Source organism: Grammomys surdaster, unplaced genomic scaffold (assembly GCF_004785775.1).
Source record: "Grammomys surdaster isolate TR1022 unplaced genomic scaffold, NIH_TR_1.0 254, whole genome shotgun sequence".
Lineage (NCBI taxonomy): Eukaryota > Metazoa > Chordata > Mammalia > Rodentia > Muridae > Grammomys > Grammomys surdaster.
The window spans coordinates 85,119-102,399 of NW_021604695.1; the positions used below are offsets into that span (position 1 = coordinate 85,119).

Consider the following 17,281-nt stretch of genomic DNA (forward strand, 5'->3'; position numbering starts at 1 on the left):
TGTAGGGGGCATTCCAACTCCGAACAAGACAAAAGGTAGGAGGGTTGTCTGGTCATCACCAGTTTCTAAGGTTAATTTAGTGAAGGGCTCCTTTAAGGTCCAGTTCATCCATTGTACTTGTCCTGAGCTTTGGGGGTGATATGCACAATGTGGTTTCCAGTTAGTTCCCACGCCTTAACTAAGTTCTGTATTACGTTAAAGACAATGGCAGGTCCATTGTCTGATCCTATTACAGAAGGAAGTACATACCTTGGGCTGAGTTCATCGGTGATCTTTTTGACTGCTGTGGAGACTGTTTCCTCTTTGGTAGGGGAAGCTTCTACCCATCCTGAAAAGGTGTCTTTAAAGACTAGAAGATATTTATAGCCATATTTACCAGGTTCTCTCTCAGTGAAATCCACCTCCCAGTGGACTCCAGATGAAGTTCGTCTCTCTTTTGTTTTGAGAGAACTCATTCCTATGTGGGTTAGTAGTCTGGCAGGGGAGACTGTGTGTGTGTGTCACACACTCCTCCATTAACTGGTTTATGTTAAAGATTGTAAACTTTGAGTGTCCCAGAAGCTCCTTTAATCTTCTTTGGCTAGGAAGTGTTGCTTTGTGGATTTGGTAGAGCTATGACTTGGCCAGTTCAGTAGAGTGCATCCATCCATCTTTAATCTGTGTATCTGGTGAAGAGGCAAAGTCCTTGTTATCACTAGTTCAAGGACCCTTTGGCAGTTTTAAGATTCTCCTTGTTGTTTTCTTGTTCTGAGGACATCCCCCTCCTAGTGGTCTGTTTCTCTCTGGTATACACATGGATCCTTTTTGAGGTGGGGGCGCTCTGGGCATCCATTATTTCGCCATCTATTAGCCAGTCAGGCTAGTTGGCAGTTTCTGGACTCAGAGGACCACTTACATCTGTCTGTGGCTAACAGCGCCTTGGTTAAACCCTGGGTTTGCTTATCTTTAGGTGTTTCTCTGTTACTGTATATTTTTGTGGCTATAGCTGCCAACTTATATAGGTTTTTATCTTCAAATCTGTTGAGCTGTTGGAAGTTTTTTTTGTTTTGTTTGTCTGTTTATTTGTTTTTTAATGTCTGGGGCTGCCATCTGGTTCTCAGTTGCTTCGAGGTCCAATGGAGTGTAGGTGTGGTAATCACTCAAGTGATGTGCCTTGTGACTCAGTCCGTTCTTGCATTGCCTGACTTAAACAAATTTGGGTCTATTGGCTACTCAGAGATGCCCCTCCTTTCAGTAAGAATCTGGCTCTTGTGGGAAAACTGCTAATTAAAGAGTCTACCATTGACTGGATAGCCTTCTGGGGCTTGGTATGTAATAATGATAGCCTCAATTAGTTTATAGGATCAATTTCCTTTCTCCTGACAAAACCTGCTCAGCCTGCACCTGAGATTCCTGTAATGCTTCCCCATGCTAATACGGCAGTCCAAGTACCCCAAGTCCCCAGCCAATGACCTTTACCCATCTTGGATGCCCTTATTCTCAGTCCCCCAAAACTTTAGAAGCTTCAGTCACCCTAAGTAAAGTTGATCTGCCGACTGACAAGCAGTCCTGATGTGGTCATTCACTGTACATATTCACAGGGCTTCCAATCATCTTGTTTGACATCTCTGCTCCCCTATCTACGAGAGCAGGGAGAACTACAGCTTCACTCTACCTTCAGCCATATTGTCGTCCCATCCTTTGTTGGGCCAGGAGGAGGGGAAGGCTTCATAGATGAGGACTTCATTATCCATAGGGTGACTATCTTGCCCCGGGGATGTTTCCAGTACCTCCACAGGACAGCAGTCCCTCTCCTCAGTACTGAAAAGATCCTGAAGGAGCTGTTGGCAGTCGTCCCAAATGAGTTGGTGGGTAAGGGGAAGAGCAACAAGAGCTTGAGGGATTGTCTTAGTTAGGGTTTTACTGCTGTGAAGAGACACCATGACCAAGGCAACTCTTATAAGGACAACATTTAATTGGGGCTGGTTTACAGGTTCAGAGGTTCAGTCCATTATTATCAAGGAGAGAACATGGCAGCATCCAGGCAGCCATGGTGCAGGAGGAGCTGAGAGTCTATATCTTCATTCAAAGGCAGACAGGAGAAGACTGGCTCCCAGGCAGCTAAGAAGAAGGTCTTAATGCCTATGCCCAAAATGACACACTTCCTTCAACAAGGCCACACCTTCAAATAGTGCCACTCTCTAAGCCAAGCATATTCAAACCACCATGGGTATGAGGCAGGCTTGACCCAAAAGGAGAAAGGCAAGAAGGGGAGGAGGAGGGGGGAGAGGAGGGAGAATTATTCTGTGACGGAGTGCAGCGTTGGGGAGCAGAGGTAAGAGTGGAAGAGTCAGGTGAATTAACAGGGGTTGGAAGTCTCACCCATCTTCGGGATCAAGAGTTGTAGGGAGAGGGTTGGTCCTCTAATTCAGGATTGGTGATAGGGGCAAACACAGCAGGGGTAGTAAACCAGCTAGATTTCTTTCCTGATTCTTTTGGCTGAACAAGAATTGTAGTCTTAGCTGGGGGGTGGTGGCACATGCCTTTAATCCCAGCACTTGGGAGGCAGAGGCAGGTGGATCTCTGAGTTTGAGAGTTCGAGGCTAGCCTGGTCTACAGAATGAGTTCCAGGACAGCCAGGGCTACACAGAGAAACCCTGTTTCGAAAAAACCAAAACCAAAACCAAACCAAACCAAAACAAACAAACAAACAAAAAGAAACGTAGTCTCATTTCTTGGAGGGAGGATTAAGAGTTGTTTTTTTTTTTTTTTTTTTTTTTCGAGACAGGTTTTCTCTGTGTAGTCCTGGCTCTGGCTCTCCTGGAAACTCTGTAGACCAGGCTGGCCTCAAACTCAGAAATCTGCCTGCCTCTGCCTCCCAAGTGCTGGGATTAAAGGCGTGTGCCACCACCTCCCGGCCTGGATAAGAGATTTTTAACCATGAAGGTGGTGTCAATTAGTTAACACCAAGCCACAAGTGTAGGGGACCTGATCTGGGTGACAACAACAGCATCTTGAACCTTGATGAGTCTAAGTTCAAAGGACCACTTAGGAGGCCCGCTGACCCAGGAGGCCTGCTGACCCAGGAGGCTGGCCATTTCAGTGAACAAAATGTTTTGAGCTGTCCTGATTTGTCATGGGTGGCTGAGGCAGCATCCTTAAAGTCCTGGAAGTAAGAAAGAACAAGTTCCAGACGGGTCTGAGGGTGTGAAGGGGCTTGCCTCATGTTTAGAACTAGCTCAGTAGTTAAGATAACAAAGAGACCAACAGTGAACGCAACAACAAGAACACACACACACACACACACACACACACACACACACACCACAAAATGAAAATGTCCAGCACAGAAGGGAGAGCACTGAGCATCAGTCAGCTTGGAGTTGGTGGACCTGCACAAATCCCAGAGGATTTCAAAGAAGCCACCCGATGGCCACAGGAAGAGTTGAATAATTCCTCAGGCCCTTCCATCTCTGAGAACAATTTATTCTCCATTGAGTCCTGGTCTGTCAGACACCAAAAAACGAAACCAAAGAGAAACCAATTGGTCAGGATCAAAAGGACAAAGTTGCCAGAGACTTGGGGTGTCTCATCCTTAAACTGTGTGCTTCTCGGCCAGCGCACCAAAATGTTAGGGTCACGGGATGTGCAGACAATGAGGACAGGACCACTAACGTCAGACCTAAAGGCACCTTCATTCACTAGGGGAAACACTTCTAGTCGGGTAGGGTCTTGGCCAGACTCGGAGCTGACCACGGTCCCAAGGGAAGGAGCTTGTGCCTTTTAAAGCATAAAACCATAGGCAGATATTCAGGGGATGGTAAAGAATTCTGTTAACTGGGGTTTAGTCCTTGAGTAACATCTGTCCCAGCAGGCCAGATGGTTTTTGCTGTAACTGAAAAGAATGTGGGCATGCAGTGAAACAGGGGTGGTGGGCCTATGTTTGGAGTTACTCTGTCCTCTGGGCCCTTCAGGAACAATGGCCTTGATAACTGGGAGCCAAAGTCTGAAGCTTCCAAGCGAACAGCAGATAGGACATTTTCAGCATGCGTTCTCCAATCTCCGGTCTGGAAAACCAAGTTGATTTATTGGCTGAACCGGTCCTCCAGAATCAGCATGGCTTGATTCTATTGTTTTTAAAATAAGGAGGGCTCTGAATAGCCCTAGCAGAGAAATGTTTTTATACTCACCATTCAGGGCTTGTTAGGGACAGTCACTCTAAAGTTAAGGAGACTCTCTTACAGGGGAAATGGGACAGGCTGACTGATCAACACTGGTCCCCATGGCTGCCTACTCCCGTCATCAGTCTGATGGGGTCCGTAGTTCTGTTTCTCCTGGTTATGATTTGTGCCCCTTGGGTGATAAGCTTCATTTCATGTTTTGTCCAAGAACATTAATGCTATCAAACTTACAGTTTAAAGGGCATACTATAATCCTTTGTCTAAGAAATACACAGGAGGGCTGGAGGGATGGCTCAGTGGTTAAGAGCACTGACTGCTCTTCCAGAGGTCCTGAGTTCAAATCCCAGCAACCACATGGTGGCTCACAACCATCTGTAAGGTGATCTGATGCCCTCTTCTGGTGTGTCTGAAGACAGCTACAGTGTACTCACAATAAAATAAATAAATCTTAAAAAAATAATAAATAAATGAATAAATAAATAAGTAAATAAATAAATTTCTAAAAAAAAAAAAGAAATACACAGGAGCTGTAACATCAAATATTTGATTCAGGTACCTAAATGCAGGGAGGGCGGGTCGGTGGTGGTGGTGGTGGGAATGCTAAGGACACAGTTCTGAGTCCAGCCATTTCAGAGTCAGCTTCTTCCCAGGGTCAAACTAAGCTCCTGCTCCCAGGCTCAGGAATCAGTTCTTATCCTGTTTTTCTAGATGTTGGTTAACCAGTAAATGATAAAAGAACATAAAGAAGTTGCCTGTTATCTAAAGTAAGGCACACAAGTCATATGTGTATGTGACTGGTCGCCTGTCAGGACCTAACTGACTATATGCCGATTGCTTACTCCTTTGTTCCCTTATCTTTTTGAGTTTTGGACCACATGTCCAGGATGAGGCCTGGCCGCAAAAGCTCTTAGTCAAGGACCTTGAAGCCAGGTGGCCCAGATAAGGCCTAATTGCCAGCGTTTACTCCCTTTTCTATGACTGGCCAGTCAGAGTCCAGGCAGAACCACAATGGAAACTCCCTTGCTCAACCCCCATGTCAAAATATGATTAGACAATACTATAGCCTACCCGGACCCCCCATCAGATCCTGAGCTGGCCACCCCCTAGAGCACTCAGAGAATAAAGCTTCTATTTTTAAGCTTCTGTCTTTGAAGTGAGTTTTCTCAGCTTCTCCCCAAACCCAAGAAAACAACAGAAATTGGGTGTGCATTTATATTTCCTTTTTTTAAAAGATATTTATTTATTTATTTATTTATTTATTTAGGTTTTTTTCGAGACAGGGTTTCTCTGTGTAGTCCTGGCTGACCTGGAACTCACTCTGTAGACCAGGCCGGCCTCGAACTCAGAAATCCGCCTGCCTCTGCCTCCCAAGTGCTGGGATTAAAGGTGTGTGCTTCCACTGCCCGGCTGATTTATTTATTTTATGTATGTGAGTATATTTTTGTTCTACTCGGACACACCACAGAGGAGGGCATCAGATCCTGCTACAGATGGTTGTGAGCCTCCATGTGGGAATTGAACTAAGGAGAAGAGCAGTCAGTGCTCTTAACCACTGAGCCATCTCTCCAGCCTCAGGCCTGTAATTCCTAAATTCCTGTCATGGTGAGAAGGGAGACAAACAGGTATCTGGAAGCACTGGGGCCTACTAGTCTGGGCTATACTGGGGCCAGCTAGCCTGGGCTGAGGCTGGGGCTTCATGTTGGTAGAGTTCTTGTCTGTCGTGCATGAGGCTTTGGCTTCCATTCCCAGCATTCTATAAACCAGACTTAATAGCCCATGCTGGTTATCCCGGCGCTTGGGAGGCAAAGACAGGAGGTGAAGAGGTGAAGGTCATCCTTAACTACATAGTGAATTTGAGACTAGCCTGAGCTACATGAGATCCTGTCTACCCTCCACAAAAGGTTGAAACAAACAAAAACTTATTGGTATATGCTTTTCTTCCTCCCTCCCTCCCTCCCTCCCTCCCTCCCTCCCTCCCTCCCTCCCTTTCTTCCTTCCTTCCTTCCTTCCTTGTCTTTCTTCATGACAGGGTCTCTCTGTGTGACAGCCCTGGCTGTCCTGGAGCGGGTATATGCTTTTCAATAAGATGGTAATTTGGAGCGGTGGGGGTGAAGGGGATGGCAGTAGCACATGCCTTTAATACCAGAACCCAGGAGGCAGAGTCAGGTGGATCTCTGTAAGTTCAAGGCCAGCCTGGTCTACAGAGTGAATTCCAAGGCAGCCAGGGCTACACAATAAACCTTCTGTTTCAAAAACAAAAACAAAAACAAAAAACAAAACAACAACAACAAAAAAATTGTTCAGGAGTAAAGCATCTGCTTGTTCCAGAATGTAAAAGCATAGTGAAAGTTGGAAAAGATTTGCAGGAAATAATCTATTCCCCCCTTGGTTTTAATGCCTAAAATGATTCTGGAAAAGACCCACAAGATGTGTTTAAATTTCAGCCATTCGGGAGGGGCGAATGGGGTGAAGAACTCGTGGAGAGGGGACCAGGAAGGGGAGGGCAACATTTGGAATGTAAATGATCATTAAAAAAAGAAAAAAAGAGAAATACCATTTTTGGCCATGCTTGTTTCCTGTCGGTGATCTTGTTCATGAGGTAAGCTGGTGAAAACTGTTAGCTATGATCAGAGCAGAGCGAGGCCACACCCTCAGCACTGTCCACCTCCAGCATGGCACCAGCGTTGACTGTCCAGTCTCCTTACTCTCCTGCACTGAATGCCATCCGGCTTCTCTTTTGTGGCCTCTGGGGTTTGTGCAAACCTTGGGAAGTTCTAGTTTTGGAAGGTTTCGCTTTATTGCTAATTGTTACCTGAGGAGATACAACCCGCCGACTTGTATTTATTCATACACAAGGTCTTCCCTTGTAGCCCAGGCTGGACCTGAGTTTGTGGCAGTCTTTTAACTTCACTAAGCTCCTGCTGCCTCTCCTTGGTTGCAGTGGAGGGTGGGGGTAGGGTACCAACCCAGCCTAGAGGCTACACTCAACTACATCTTCTGTAGCAAGTAGCCAGATGCACACACTCCCAGTTCCAAAATGAACCGCATGGGCTGGAGAGATGGCTCAGTGGTTAAGAGCACTGACTGCACTTCCAGAGGTCCTGAGTTCAAATCCCAGCAACCACATGGTGGCTCACAACCATCGGTAATGGGATCCAATGCCCTCTTCTGGTGTGTCTGAAGACAGCTACAGTGTATTCATATATAATAAATAAATAAATCTTTAAAAAAAAAAAAAAGAACCGCGTAAGTTCTTGGTCTCCACTCTGGATGGGACCAGGCCGGGTAAGGTACGAACCAGCCCCAAATAGTGTTCCTTGGTGAGTTTATGGAATGAGAAACCACCTTCCTCCCGGCTGTGGCTGCGGAGCTGGCAGGTTGCCACAGTGGACCTTGGGTGCCTGCTTCCTTGGCCGGGCTGTGGGCCTTGGGTGTGCGCTTCCTTGCCCGAGCTGTGGGCCTTGGGTGCGCGTTTCCTTGCCCGGGCTTCCTGCTTTCCATCCTCTGCAGACCATTTACTTCCTCTGCACGGCTTGGCATCCTCCCATCCCTGGACAGCTATGAAACCATGAGCCTTCCTGCCTACGGGGACATGGATCTCAGAGAACTTCCTAAGAGGATCTGTCTCCTTCCTCCTGTCATACTCACCCTCCTCCTCCCTGACACAGGGCTTTACTTTGTAGTCCAAGGTGACCTTGAACTTGGGATGATCCTCTTGCCTGGGCCTGTGGCATGCAGGGTCTGTAGGTATAAGCCACCATGCCTGGCTCCCTGCTGCCTTTACACCGAAGACACTAAAAACAGGCCTTTGGTGCTTAGATGGATTAGGTTAGCAAGAGGGTGTGGTGTCTAGGGGACAGGCCAAAGACCACTCAGCTCTGCAGATGAGGCTGGGATTAAGTCTGGAACACTACTTGGGGCTGGTCCCATCCAGAGTGGAGATCAAGAACTTATGCGGTTCATTTTGGAACTGGGAGTGTATATATCTGGCTGCTTGCTACAAAAGATGTAGTTGAGTGTAGCCTCCAGGCTGGGTTGGTATCCCCCACTGCTGTATGTGGTATGGCTTACCTCTCAAGGATCACTTTGGATCCAGAATCTGTCCCCGACCTCTGCCAGGGTCAGGTAGGACATGTGAGGCCCCCCCGCCCCTTTTCTACCCATAGACTCCCAGGAGAGCCCAGGCAGTCCCCACCCTTTACACCGTAGAGAACATTGTCAGTGACCCCATTAGTCAAATGTGGAGCCCAGCCCAGCCTGCGTGCTGGAATAGAGTGTCTGTGCATGTTCATACACTTGCGTGTGCGTGTGTGTATATATATGTGCGTGTGTATGTGTGTGTGTGTGTGTTGAGATGGAGGGTGAACCAGGCTGGGCCTACGGTATTCTGGCTGCCTGGAGCTGGACTGGATAAGGGGGGGGGGCAGCTGGGCTGGTGACCAGTCACTTTGTGAACTACTGGACCCCTACTTCATTGTTCTTAGAGTCCCCTTAATATTAAACTTTCCCCGTGAAGTGACCTAGAAATCAGGCTTTAGTCCGGAGGCCTGTGACCTTGACCTCTGACACCTCTGCCCTCACCCAGATTCAAACCTGTCTGTTATGTGGGGTTTGGTGAATCCAAGGGTCTTAGGTTTCTGTTCTCTCTTCCCAGAGGCCTGTTCCCCTTCCCTTTGCTAATCTGGTCTCAGCTGAGCATGGAGCCAGCACCCTTACCAGGGACCTCTGAAGCTTTCAGTACTACACGGCTGGTAGACCCCCCAAACTCTTCCCCTGGACAGTGGCATGGTGCATCAGGGCAGCCACCGGGACGGGAGGAGAGTAAGATGTGATGGGACCCTGTCCACCCCCCTCCCCGCCCCTGTCACAGACACACAGACCAGAGGCAGTGCTCAGCCTTGTATTAGAGCCAGGTCCCTCAGGCAGCTTTCCTCTATGCATTCTGGGTGTGCTGGAACAACTCCAAGTGTAGATTGTCACCCTCTGAAGGGACATGGTGAATGGGTGTGTACCTTTGTGGGGATGCTGGGAATTAGTGTCCGACACCAGAACATGGGTGCTTTCCTCCTCGGGGCAGCCCAGGAATGGGAGGGCATGGCTGAGGGTGGCCATCTTCAATGGCTTCCCCTTGGTGCCTGCTGGCCCCACCCTTGGCTCACCTCCCCACTGTGATCCTTCCTTGTAGGGTCAGAGATCCCTCCTAGTGCCTGGGCCCATTGTGGAACACCCAGCTCACCCTGTGGGTCTGTTCCTGCCCCGGGAGCTGGGACCCTAACTCCTCATGGGGAGGGTAGAGGGTGTGTGTTGGGGAGGTGACTGGGATGGGTCTAGGCATTGGGGCAGCTGAGAACAGCCTAGTCGTCCTTGTCCTTGGCGCCATGCTTGAGGATGCGAGTGAACTCCACGTAGTTGAAGTTGCCCTTCTTATCAATGGGCGCCTCGCGATACATCTCGTCCACCTCCTCGTCTGTGAATCGGTCGCCCATGGTGGTGAGCAGCTCTCGTAGGTGGTCCTCGTGGATGAACCCTGAGGGAAGGCACGATGTGGTTAATGAGAGCAGGCTCTGGCCATGCCCACCCGCCCCTCCCAGCCCTTGGAAACCGCCTAGTGGGAGGGGCTAGAAGACCCTCCTCAGGTCTCCAGCCTCTTGAGGGAAACGAGGATAAGGGTTTCGGAGGGGTCCAGAAGGAAGAGTTTCCAGAGGGACTGTGTGCAGTGTCTATGGAGACTGTGACACCGTGAGAGGGAAATTATCTGTGACAGAAGCTGGGGTAAAAATGACAAGGCACAGTTTGATTTCTGGGAAGTTTAAGCAGGGTGTCCGGGGCACTGGGAACTGGGGCTCGTTCCCTTGTAGCACAGAGCACCCCGCGCCCCCTACCTAGCCCAGGTCTCCCGTGTTCACTGACCCGAGGCTTCCTCATCGAAGCAGGCAAAGGCATTGCGGATCACATCCTCGGGGTCTGTGCCGTTCAGCTTCTCCCCAAACATAGTGAGGAACATGGTGAAGTTGATGGGCCCTGGCGCCTCGTTCATCATGCCCTCCAGGTACTCGTCTGTGGGGTTCTTCCCTGTGACGGGTGGACATTGCAGCTGCTGTCCCCAACCTGGGTAACTCATTCCCAATGACCTTTGTAGACCGGGAAGCAGGTGCCAGGCAGCCAATTTCCTGCCTTCTCTTGGGCATCCAGCTCCTGTCCCCTGCCTGCTTTTGAGGTATGAGGGCCTGCTACAAGTCCCTGGCTCCTCCACGGTGTAAGGTCAGTTGCCCCCGTGTGCCATGTCGCTTGGTGTGCCTTCTACCTCCCTTGTGCCAGCACATCGTTACTCTTCTCACAGGTTAGAAACTGCGGCACAGAGAGGTAGGGCAGCTTATCCAAGGTCACACAGCAAGTGAGAAGCAGGGGTCAGCAGATAAACTTAGTTCCCAGATTCCAGAAAGGTTTCAGAAGTATCTACATCAGTGAGCTCTGGTGACATACAGGCTTGGATTTAAGTCCCTGTGCCTCAGCTCCCCGAGTCTTTAGGAGTGTGACAGTAAGACACTGTTCTAATGGTCTCATGGCAGTCACTGGCACAGCCCTGGGATGCTGCAGTCTGCCAGGTTCAGATCCCAGCTGTGCTCAGGGCTGCTGTGCCTCCTTGGGCAGACTGCTTGTTCTTTCTGAGTCTCTGCCTGCTACCCCCAAGAGGGCTGCATGGAGAATTGGGGTGGGAGTGTGTAATGACTGTAGTGCTTACTACTCTTCCTATCTATCTATCTAATTCTTCCTCATACCCACTCCTCCCAGTTCCCTCCCCCAACCTCCCCTCTCCTTTTCTGTTTCCCCTTCAGAAAACAGCAGGCTTCCCAGGGGTATCAGGGTAGCAAGATACAGTAAGACTAGGCACAAACCCTCATATCGAGGCTAGGCAAGGCAGCCCAGTAGGAGGAAAAGGGGCCCAAGAGCAGGCAAAAGAGTCAGAGACAGCCCCACTCCTATTGTTAAGAGTCCCATAAAAACAGCAAGCTAACAACCATAACACATGCAGAGGACCCAGTGCAGACCCGTGCAGGCCCCAGGACTGCTGCTTCAGCCTCTGTGAGCTCCCATGATTCCTGTGTAGTTGATTCTGTGGGCCATATTCTTTAACTTGAAGACCACATCTGATCTGTGAACCCACCATACATGGGCACGTTTTCCTGGTTACCTAGTTAGACCCATCCAGTCTCTGGGATGTGAAACCCTAAATACAAGGTATGGCCTGACCAATGGGGGAAGGCTTTATGACTGTGTGCCTTCTGAGCCTCGTGTCCCTTGCTTTGTTCTTATAAGATGCCCAGAGGAGTTCTTAGCCCATGAGGACCAGCCCTTCCTCCCCTGGACACAGTCTTTCCCTTCTGGAATGCTGAAAGGATCCAGATTGGGGTGCTGGGCTTTCTTCTTCGGAGAGGGTGTCCTCAAGAAAGCCTGGGCAGAAGCTGGAAGGATGGGCACCCCCTTTTCTAATCTGGGCTGCTGGCCTCCCACCAGACCTGTGCTGTGGGCACATTGCCTTTTTACACAGGCAGGCCAGTAGCACGGAGCAGTGCCAGGACTGGCCAGGATGGCCAAGCCCAGTGGTGTGGCAGCTGTCCCAGTGCTAGACTCCTCTTATCTGTCATCTAGCCCTGATCCTCTATGCCAGGAACTGCTGCTGAGGGTGGCTGGTTGCGGCCGGCACATGGGGAGAGGTGCACTCTAGAGGCCTGGCCTCCAGGCCTCAGTGTACCCATCTGAACATTGGCAACTTGGACTTGATCCCTGACCCCTTTTGGCCCTAAGACCCTGATGTTGGAGGTGTCATTGGGGGTATAGAGGGATCCGCTGGACTCCCTTCTTAGCCTCAGGTTTCCTATCAGTACAAATTCAAAATGCTACCACATAGTCCAATGCACAGATCTGACTTTCCTCGGAGAGTCAGGCTGTCTAGGTTCAAATCCTTTGCTGAACCTGCTCCTTGCCTCAGTCTGTCTCTCTGTTAAGTGGGCAGAGTCGGAGCAATATGACCTGCAGGGTAAGACTGCAACTCTCATTTCACAGGAAGTGACCTGTAAGTGCCAAGCAACCTCTCCCTGTGCACCTGTCCCACTCACCCAGAGAGGCCAACATGTCGTGCAGGTCCTCCTTGTCAATGAAACCATCACGGTTCTGATCAATCATGTTGAAGGCCTCCTTAAACTCCTGGATCTGGGACTGGTCAAACATGGCGAAGACATTGGATGTAGCCCTCTGGGGCCTCTTCTTGGTGGTCTTGGCCTTGGCTCTCTTGCTGGACATCTTGGCTTTGGGTGTTGGGGCTTCCCTACAGGGCGGGGCGTGGGAGGATGATGGACAGGGAACCTTCCTGCCTCCCCCCCCCCCATGACTTTTAGGTCTGCGCTTGCTATTCAAGGCTTCCCACAGGTTTGGGCCTCCAGCCACCCAGTTTTTTCTGAGCGCAGCCTGTGAGCTGTGAACCTGAGTCCTTCATCTGTCTCTCTTCATCTGAGAATGGGGGCAACAGAGCGTCCTGCCGCAGGAATTTGTTAATTTAGTATCTAGAGAGCCGCTGGAGTACTACTGAGCATAGAAAGAATTAATTTTTCTGCGACTAGGTAAAACAGGATTGGCTTGGTGCCAGCCATTAACGTGCTTTGTCTACTTTATTTCTTGATAGCAATGTACCCATCTCAATGGCAGGGAGGTGAGGCTCTCTTAGGAGGGGGCAGACCAACAGCACTGTACTCCTGATATTACCCTCCTCCAACTCTCTCCAACCTTCTCCAACCCTCTCCAGCCCTCTCACTCCATGCCCCTACACCCCTCCCCCCAACTCTCCCTCTTCTCACTGTGGAGCACAGCTGCTCTCCCCAGGGAGCCTGACTGGTCCCTAGTGGCTGAGTTCCATCCTGGGCCCTCTATCACTTCCTGTACATTGAAGCTCCCTGAGTCCAGTTAGACCTTTTGGCCCTGGAGCGGTCTCTCCATCCCTTCAAACCCAGACCTTCACTGGTCTCCCTCAAGTCCCCAGTGTGTCATGAAAGGATGCAGTGTGCTCTCCCAGCTTCTGACTGATTCACTTCGTCCCCTCGATGACCTCTAGCATGCCACAGCCATTCCCAGGCCTTCCTTCCAGACCCTCCTGTAGCTGTCCTCCAGCAGAGCTCTGGAGTCCCAGGGGTGGTGTTCTCCACCCTTATCTTGACAACAAACACTTTCAGACTCCCTCATCCCTCACCACTAGGGCAGTCCACAAGCATCAGGCTAATAGATGACTCTTTAGTGAAAGGTTGTGTGAGCTCCATTCTATAGATGGGGAAACTGAGGCCAGGGAAAGAACTCAACTTCACCCCATCATAGCTTGTGGGGAAATACAGCTCAAGACTTATTGTCTGCTTCCCTCAGCTAGCCAAGGCCCCAGTATGTCTGTTCCTCTGTCCCGTGCTCCGCATCCCATGGCCCAAGGCCTCAGTCCTACCTCCTCTGTCCCTGCCTGTAATACCGTCTGGGCTGGGATCACCGTCAGCTCCAGAAGGTCCCAGGACCACATCTGTCTGTAGCCTTGAGACTCTAGCTGCATAAGATACAGCGAGCCCCACAGCATGTCCCAGGCGTTGGTGTTTCTTGGTGTAGTGCTGGGTGGTCTTTGATAGGAACCGGGGGCAGAAATGTTGTTCCTAGGCTGGTCAGTGATGGCACACGCCTTTAATCTCAGCACTTGGGAGGCAGAGGCAGGCAGATTTCTGAGTTTGAGGCCAGCCTGGTCTACAGAGTGAGTTCCAGGATAGCCAGGGCTACACAGAGAAACCCTGTCTCGAAAAACCAAACCAAACCAAAAAAAAAAAAAAAAAAGAAATGTTGTCCCTGGAAGCTGCTCCCCCATCTCCTGTGGCCCAGGCTGAGGTGGCCATCAGCACTCTTAGCCCCTCCTGTCTGCAGACCTCTAGGGCTCCCCTAGAGTATCCCTGCCCTCTACATCCTTGAGAGCCAGGGGCCCCCCATAAAGGAAGTGCATACCCATGAGAATGTTGGAAGCTAGGACACCATGCTAGGCTAGAGTCAGTGGGTAGCAGGTTTGGCTCTTGAAGGGCCAAAGTTACGTTCTAGACTTGGTGAGTGACTGTGGTTAGGAATGAGCTGGGTCCTTAGCCCTGAAGCCATATTCTCTCCTTTCTTGGGTTGAGACACCAAGGATCAGACAGCTGGATCTTGGCTTAGTCCTGGCTAGGCCATTCCTTCCTACCATAACAGCTGACAGGGAGGTAGAGCCAACCGGGGCCCCCTTACTCATTACTAGTCCCCATACTGGGCAGTGCCAGATGCCCTGCCCTGGAACCAGCTCATCAGAGACTAAATACTGTATGTCCCTGGAAGCAACCAGGACAGCTGGAGAGCTGTAAAGAACCCAGGACCAAGACCTCCTCATCTCACTGTTCTCTGGTGTTCTCTGGTGCACACAGCACTGGGGATAAGGGAGGTGTGACATGGTCACTACCTCTCCTGCGGCAGGATTTGCAAAATTGGGTGTGCATGCGCTGTGCTTCCCGTAGGGCTCAATTTCTTCTGACACACACAGTTCCTTAGGTCAGGGACGCCCTCAGCCCCCTCACTGTCATCTCTACAGGCAGGTAGCCTGGAGCTTCTGGGCTTGGTGTGTTAGGCTCTTTAGCAAAAGGATGCTCTGGATCCTTGTTTCCTTGCCCAAAGACCAGTTTTCTGGGGCATAGAACCATCAGTTGCTCAGTCCCAGGCCAGAGTCCCCTGTAGGACCCAAGCAAGGCAGTAGCCCCAGCCCACACCACTAAGCATGCCACAGCCCTCTGAAGGCCGGGTGAGGTTCGGCCTGACCACCTACTGTAGCTGCCCAGGCGCTGAGCGGGCTCCCACCTGCTGCAGAGAAGAAAAGTCCTCGGGCGCGCCCGGCCGCGGTGCTTCGAGAGCTGGCAGGCAGCAGCTCGGTCCTCTGCTCGGAGCTCTGGGGGCGGAGCCGGGGCTGGCGGGACCGCGGGCGGCCCGGCCTTACAAGGCAGAAGAATGCGCCGGAGGTGGGGCGGGGCGGGGCCGAGGCAGCCAGCCGGGCCTTATTAGGCCTCCGCTTGCAGGCTGGGAGGCTGGGGTACCCCTGGATTAGCCCCCCTCGATGCAGCCTCTCCCTGTGTCGGCCCAGGCTGGGGCATGGAAGCAGACTGAGGTGTCCAGACTGGCAAGAAGGGCGGAGTCTTCAGGATTTCCCAGCTCTCCGACCCCCTCTTGTCCCAGAGGCCCCTGCTGTGTCCGGTGGAAGGCTGATTTTTATCCAGCCAAGTATGGTCTTTTTTTCAATGAGACTCCGTCCTCACAACAGCATCCATCACGTTTTCCCTAGGGAACTTTCCGGCATTCAGTTACTTTGTAAATAACTGCCTGGCCCCGCAATGGGGCAGGCAATCTGCTGGGGAGCCCTGGGAGGAAGGCCTGAAACAGCCTACGACCCGGACAGTTCTGAGCATGAGGGTTCTGTGAGCTGGGTTGAAGGGAGAAAGGAGCTATTGAGAGGAGATGGAGCCAGATGCAGTGAGCATTTGAGAAGCTGAGGCAGCAGGATTGCCAACATCGAGTATAGTATCGGTTCCAGGTCAGTCTGAGCTATGGAGCAAGGTTGTCTGTCTAAATAAATAGAAGGTAACAGTTTTTATCTGTCCTAGGCAACATTAGAGGTAACAGCGGAAACACTTCCAGAACTAGAACTTTGGGAGTTTAGTTTAGCGTAAAGGCCAGAAATCACAAAGGAAAAGACTGATGGATTTCAGCGCAGGAGATTTAGAGAGCATATGGCACTCCCAAGGACAGGAGAGCAGACAGAGTGAGGAGGTGTTGGTTGGGCTTATGGGGCAGTGGGAAACTGGGAGAGAAGGGGAGGGGCTCTGGAAACTGAAACGTGCTTCAGCCAATAGGACTTGGAAATGGACCAGACTGGAATGAAAAGGAAAACAGTTGGCTCCAAGAATTAAATTCTTTAAAAAATTATATTTATTTGTAAAGGGAGTTGGTGTGGAAGTCAGTGGACAATTGCTCGAGTCAGTTCCCTCCTTCCACCAGGCCACATAGGACAGCAAGTGCCATTACCACTGAGCCTCTCTCAGGGCCAGCTCGAGGGCTTCAAGGGAGCAGCTGGGGAGAGGGAGCTGTCATTTTCTTAGTTGGGCAGGGTAGGCATAGGTGGAACAGATTTGGGAGAGATCCGTTTTGTCTTGGATGTATTAATTTTTGGAAACTTTTTTGAGATAATTTCAAGCATACTAGTAATGTTATAAGATTCGTATAGAAAACTGACCTCCCTGAGAGACTCCGGCTGACATTTCCCTCCTCTTCCTTGTGGGGATATGTATATTGCCCAACACTTGATAGTGAACTACACATAACGTGCCTTTTATCACTGCATATAATATTTTAGTATATCCTAAAAGGAGGGCCCTCTTACATACTGATTGCATAATTATCAAAGTCATAATTTTAACATTGATTTAGGCTTCTGATTTACAACCTATATTCTAGTTGTGTCAAGTGTCCTAGTTATATCCTGTATGGAAATTTGTTCTTGTCCAGGGTGTGTGTGATGGGTGAGATGCAGATACCAAGGGTATCATCCTATGGAACTCCGAGGATGATGTTATGGTGCTGGTTGTGGTGGTTTGAATATGTTTGCCTCAGGGAGTGGCACTGTTAGGAGGTGTGGCCTTGTTGGAGGAAGTGTGTCATTGTGCGTGGGTTTTAAGATCCTCATCCTAACTGCCTGGAAGCCAGTCTTCTCCTGTCTGCCTTTGGTGAAGATATAGAACTCTCAATTCTTCCAGCACCATGGCTGCCTAAATGCTGCTATTCTTCCTGCCATAATGATAATGGACTGAACCTCAGAACCAGTAAGCCTGGGCCAATTAAATGTTGTCCTTTCTAAGAGTTGCTGGTCATGGTGTCTCTTTACAGAAATGGAAACCCTAACTAACGGGCAGTGGTGGCGCATGCCTTTAATCCCAGCACTTGGGAGGCAGAGGCAGGTGGATTTCTGAGTTTGAGGCCAGCCTGGTCTACAGAGTGAGTTCCAGGATAGCCAGGGCTACACAGAGAAACCCTGTCTCAAG

At 50.3% G+C, this 17,281-nt stretch overlaps 1 protein-coding gene across 1 annotated transcript; it reads right to left on the bottom strand.

Annotated features, from left to right (window-relative positions):
* Positions 1-9,044: 9,044 nt before the first annotated feature.
* Myl9 (myosin light chain 9) lies at positions 9,045-15,149 on the bottom strand. The gene is made up of 4 exons (XM_028775261.1): positions 15,051-15,149; positions 12,278-12,486; positions 10,071-10,232; positions 9,045-9,687 (listed from the first exon to the last, which is right to left on the bottom strand). Exons 2-4 carry the CDS (start codon positions 12,459-12,461, stop codon positions 9,515-9,517), a joined length of 519 nt encoding a protein of 172 aa, XP_028631094.1. The 5' UTR covers positions 12,462-12,486; positions 15,051-15,149; the 3' UTR covers positions 9,045-9,514.
* Between the last annotated feature and the right edge of the window lie 2,132 nt (positions 15,150-17,281).